General features: G+C 33.8%; 1 protein-coding gene across 4 annotated transcripts; it reads left to right on the top strand.

The window, feature by feature from the left end:
• The first annotated feature begins 699 nt into the window (after positions 1-699).
• LOC105123360 (4-coumarate--CoA ligase-like 7) lies at positions 700-5199 on the top strand. Of its 4 annotated transcripts, none has more exons than XM_011022919.1 (7): positions 700-1890; positions 2064-2253; positions 2501-2646; positions 2797-2864; positions 2980-3082; positions 3613-4092; positions 4988-5199. In XM_011022919.1, exons 1-6 carry the CDS (start codon positions 880-882, stop codon positions 3724-3726), a joined length of 1632 nt encoding a protein of 543 aa, XP_011021221.1. In that variant the 5' UTR covers positions 700-879; the 3' UTR covers positions 3727-4092; positions 4988-5199. The 4 variants fall into 4 exon arrangements, with proteins under 4 accessions (XP_011021221.1, XP_011021220.1, XP_011021222.1 ...); XM_011022918.1 differs by having other exon boundaries at positions 2980-3085; positions 3616-4092; XM_011022920.1 differs by lacking the exons at positions 3613-4092; positions 4988-5199 and adding an exon at positions 3206-3247.
• Positions 5200-5918: the final 719 nt, after the last annotated feature.

The following is a 5918-nucleotide window of genomic DNA, read 5'->3' as shown; positions in this document are numbered from 1 at the left end:
AAGGACCAAAATGAATTTTCATCATCTTCAACCTCCAACCCAGAATTTCAACAGAAACCCACTGTTCTTTCCTTATTTCTAATATAATTTCACCATTCAAACAAAATCATAACTCAAAATCATCATCTTTCAATTCAATTTCTTAAAATCCACCAAATAATCCATTACCCATAACAATCAACCCATAACATTCAATTAATTCATCAATCAAACCCAAAACATAAATTTTTAAAACCCTAACATTTATCAAAACCAAATTTAAAACTTAATCAACAAATATTTATATATAATCTTATTTTTAAACTTATTTCCTTCAACTCTTTTCTATTTTTCTTCTAATTTCTTTCTTTTCTCTTTTTTTTTTCTCCCTTCTCTCTCCTACTGATTCTCTCTCAAATTTCAGATCACTTCATTTATTTGTTTCTATTTTTCTTCTAATTTCTTTTTTTTCTCCTTTTTCTCTCCTATTGATTCTCTCTCAAATTTCAAATCACTTCATTTATCTCAAATTTCAGATCACTTCATTTATTTGTTTTTTTACTTTTTATTTATATTTATCAAGTTTTTTATTAAATTACTATACTACTACTTATTTATTTATACCCACACTTTAAAATACTAAAAACTTTAAACTAATAAAAACTTTAAACTACCAAAAACTTTATTGTATTTCACTGGTCATTTATTCAAAACATTACATTCTTCTTCTTCTTCCTCCTCCTCCTCCTATATTTTCTCTAACCACTCTTGTACTCTTCCTCCTCCTCCTCTTAGCTTAGCTGACCACACGCCAGCTTCAATTGCTCCACTAGATTCAATCCAGGTGGGAGATTTTCTGTTTGAGTTATCACCTAGAGAAAGAACTTCTGTACCTGCTACATGGAGAAATCTGGTTATGGATGTGATGGTATATACAGGTCATTAAGACCAACACTTGTTCTTCCCAAGGATTCTAATCTTTCTCTGGTCTCATTTCTTTTCAGAAACTCCAATTCTTATCCTCATAAATCAGCTCTTATCGATGCAGATTTGTCAATAACCTTATCTTTTTCAGAGCTCAAATCCATTGTTATCAAGTTCGCTCATGGTTTACTCAATCTGGGCATCTCTAAAAATGATGCTGTTCTTATCTTTGCTCCCAATTCATACCAATTCCCTATCTGTTTCTTGGCCATCACTTCCATTGGTGCTGTTGCAACAACTGTGAATCCTCTTTATACAACCTCAGAGCTTTCAAAACAGATTAAAGATTCCAATCCCAAGTTGGTTATCACAGTCCCTGAATTATGGGACAAAGTCAAAGGCTTCAATTTGCCTGCTGTCTTTCTAGGACCAAAAGAAGTGTCTTTGCCATTGGAGTCAGATTCAAGAATTAGAAGTTTCCATTCTTTGGTTGAGTTAGGAGGGTCTAACTCTGAGTTTCCTGTGAGTGATGTGAAGCAAAGTGATATAGCTACGCTTTTGTATTCGTCAGGTACTACAGGGGTTAGTAAAGGAGTGATCTTGACTCATGGGAATTTCATTGCTGCATCTTTAATGGTCAGTATGGATCAAGTAATGGCAGGTGAGATACACAATGTGTTCCTTTGTTTCTTGCCCATGTTTCATGTGTTTGGCTTGGCTGTGATTACTTACTCACAGCTTCAAATGGGAAATGCTGTAGTGTCAATGGGGAAGTTTCAATTTGAGATGGTTTTGAGGACTATTGAGAAGTATAGAGTGACCCATATGTGGGTTGTGCCCCCAGTAATACTTGCTTTGTCTAAACAGAATTTGGTTAAGAAGTATGACCTTTCGTCATTGAGAAATATTGGCTCAGGCGCTGCTCCTCTGGGAAAAGATTTGATGAAGGAATGCGCCAAGAATTTGCCGGATACTACAATTATTCAGGTAGTTGATATGGCTGATTTTAGCTCCTAAGAAAATCATAATTCAAGTTTGAGAAAATATAAAATGTTTTGATGTTCTCGTTTATGCACAAACAATCATTTCCTTTTGATTTCTCAAAGAAAAAAACGAAAGATTTTCTTCTTTCTGAATCAAGATGCTCTCTGTGGTTTCAGGGCTTTGGCATGACTGAAACTTGTGGCATTGTTTCATTGGAGGATCCGAGAATAGGTGTTCGACATTCTGGTTCTGCTGGAATACTAAATGCAGGAATTGAGGCCCAGATAGTCAGTGTGGAAACTCTAAAGCCTCTCCCTCCTAATCAGTTAGGGGAAATATGGGTTAGGGGACCCAATATGATGAGAGGTAAGATGCTTATTGGCCTGCATCGTTGAGAAACTTTCAGTTCTCGCACAAATGGCTCCTAGAATTTTGGTGGTAGTACAAAAACAAAATGTTTGTGGTCTAACTAGGTAATTTAAATGACCAAACTTCCTGTGTGCATGATTGGTCAGCTTGATGCAACTGTGGATTACAATCAGATTCTCTTGCTCGAATCATATTTCAAATATCCATTTAACTAAATCCACCATGTTGTGCAATCCACTGGCAGGTTATTTCAATAATCCGCAAGCCACAAAAGATACCATAGATAAAAGGGGTTGGTTACATACTGGAGATCTTGGATATTTTGATGATGATGGACAACTTTTTGTTGTTGATCGGATTAAGGAGCTCATCAAGTATAAAGGTTTTCAGGTAATATCTAGCAAAGAAAATTCATAAATATTTGTAAATTTGTTTATTGCCTGTATAAATACATTGCAACACAGCTCCTGCACTTTGGCTATTCTGAGCTGAATAGCTACTGAATTCTGTTTTCCTTTTGTCTCTATTGATTTTCACCAGGTGGCACCAGCTGAGCTAGAAGGGCTGCTAGTTTCTCATCCTGAAATTTTGGATGCTGTTGTCACCCCGTAAGTTGAACCCATGCATTTGTACCACTGACATCAGTGAGATCGTAAAAAACTACTTCCATGTTAATGTATATCTAATATTCATACAGCTGATTAGTTGTATTACTCGCTGTAGATATCCTGACGCTGAAGCTGGTGCAGTCCCAGTTGCATATGTTGTGCGCTCACCCAACAGCGCACTGACAGAAGAAGATGTTCAGAAATTTATTTCTGATCAGGTTAGTGGCATATAATGGAAAATGTTATGCTCTCTTGAGAATCATAGTTCATTTAGTAGAATACAGTTATGCTTGACTCATTTTCTTCGTCTACCACCTTTTTGGTAACCATGAATTCTGAAGGTCTTGCTTTGGATTAACATTAGATGACTGCAGAAAACTTGGGTGAACTTGTTCTGTACTACAATCGAAGATTGGGTAACACATATAGCAATGTAGTATTATCACTATCATAACTGTTGAATTCTATTTTCTAAAATAAATTCATGCCATCTAGTTGACGAAGCTGTGCTGAGTCCTCTATAATGGTCAGCCCAGCTGCTCTGTTCCTCATTGTTAAAAAAATGACGGCTTCTTTCTTTAATTTGCATGTGATGTTTGAATAAGTTTTTGCTGTAATTTGCTATCAAGTTCCTTTTATGAAGTTGAAATGCTTAAAAATATACACTCCGTACATTTTGTTTTCTGTGATAAGCTCACCAATGCCATCATTTCCTTGAGTTCACCATCAATTTTTTTCTGTTTTGCAGCTGGCACCTTTCAAAAGATTGCGGAAGGTGACTTTCATCAGTAGTGTACCTAAATCAGCTTCAGGAAAAATCCTCAGAAGAGAGCTCGTTCAGAAAGTGAAATCCAAGATGTGAGGTTGTGCAATATGTTTTCGTTTACTTGTTGCAAATAAGGACTACTAGCTTGCAGGAGAATCGACCTTGATTCCTAAATTGGCTTAGAGCTGCAAATGTCTAGGTAATGTTTTGAAAAATAAAAAGGAATAAGAAAAGGCAACAAAGCCCTTAAAAGCTTAGAAGTGAGTAAAATAAATAAGGGATATTATAGTAATTGAATAATAGTTGATAAATATAAATAGAAAAAAAAAAAACAAAAGAACAAAAAGAAAGAGCTGTGTTTTTTAGAGCAAACCGTAAAAGAGAAGGGAGAAGGAAGAAGAAGAAGAGAAAAGAGAGGAAGAGAAAGAAAAGGAAAAAGATTGAGAGGAAATAACTTTAAAGGTAAGATTTAGGTTGTTAAATGTATAAATGCGTTGTTTGAAATTTAAATTTATGTTTTGATAAATATTAGGGTTTAGAAAATTTATGTTTTGGGTTAATTGATGAATTAATTTGAATGTTATAGGGTTGATTATTGTGGGTAATTAATTAATTAGTTGATTTTGAGAGATTGTTGGTAAAGATGATAATGTTGAGTTATGATTTGTATAAATTGTGAATGTTGAGTTGGAAGTCTGGAAAGAACAGTAGGTAATCTGTGAACAATTCTGGGTTTGAGGTTGAAAATGACGAAAATTCAATTTGGTCCCTCAATTTATGGAAATTACAGTTTAGTCCCTAAACTTTGAGGAAATTATAACTTGACCCCTAATGGTATTTTGAGATTCTGGACAGTGTTATTATGAGGTTAAGGATGATGAATCTCAGTTTGATAATTGATTTGGAATATTTCCAGTTTGGTCCTTAAATTTAAGAATTTACATTTTAGTCCCTAAACTTTGGGAAAATTATAATTTGACCCCTAATGGTATTTTGAGATTCTGGACAGTGTTATTATGAGGTTAAGGATGATGAATCTCAGTTTGATAATTGATTTGGAATATTTTTAGTTTGGTCCCTAAATTTTAGGAATTTACATTTTAGTCCCTAAACTTTATAAAAATTACTTTTAGGTCCCTAGTTCGTTCTGGACAGAATGAAGGATGGTTTATGGGTGAAATTTCAGTATGGTTATATATTTACAGTTTGGTCCAGTTTTGGTAAAATTACATTTTGGTCCCTATTTGGATAATTATCATTTTAGTCCCTAAACCTAGGAGAGTAAACCTAGTTTTATTTTATGCATTGAGATATTATGTTTGAGTTGTTTTTGAGTATATTTCATATATTGTTGTAGGTTCTCCTAACGATCCTCAATAGGATTTTCGGGTCTTTCGTCTGACGTTCCTTTAGTTCTATATTTTCCGGGTGAGTGGGATAATCTTTAATATGCATATAATATAAGTAAATATGTATGTTGATTATATGATGAGTACGATTAGTTAATCTCTTGAATATTTATATTTATATATTTTGCTTTGTTTTCCGAGTACTCATCTATTCTTGAAATTGCACTCGTATTTTATCGAGCTAAATTATATTTGATATGATATACGTTTCTTTGATGATTCTGTAAATATCTATTATGCCTTGATATCTTGATATACATATACATATACATACTAAACATATTATCATAACGTAGTAGAATGATATACATATACATATACATATTGAACATATTATCATAACGTAGTGGAATACATGTCAGAGATCAGATGACACCCGAAGGTGACCAGATGACACCCGAAAGTGACCACTGTAGGATGATCAGTCATCACAGGCTAATGCTTCTCTCACTAGCTAGGTATACAGAATATTATGTGCACATAGGCTAACTACTCTCCGTTAGCATGGAGTTACTGACAAGTCATATATCAAGTTATAAACATATATCATATCAGATAGAATTTAGCTCAACAAAATGCGAGTGCAAATTTCAAGAATAGATGAGTACTCGGAAAACAAAGCAAAATATATAAATATAAATATTCAAGAGATTAACTAATCGTACTCATCATATAATCAACATACATATTTACTTATATTATATGCATATTAAAGATTATCCCACTCACCCGGAAAATATAGAACTAAAGGAACGTCAGACGAAAGACCCGAAAATCCTATTGAGGATCGTTAGGAGAACCTACAACAATATATGACATATACTCAAAAACAACTCAAACAAAATATCTCAATGCATAAAATAAAACTAGGTTTACTCT

This window comes from Populus euphratica, unplaced genomic scaffold (genome assembly GCF_000495115.2).
Source record: "Populus euphratica unplaced genomic scaffold, PopEup_1.0 scaffold10.1, whole genome shotgun sequence".
Classification (NCBI taxonomy): Eukaryota; Viridiplantae; Streptophyta; class Magnoliopsida; order Malpighiales; family Salicaceae; genus Populus; species Populus euphratica.
Note: the sequence above shows the minus strand (reverse complement) of the source record. Positions and strands in the feature narration are given on the sequence as shown.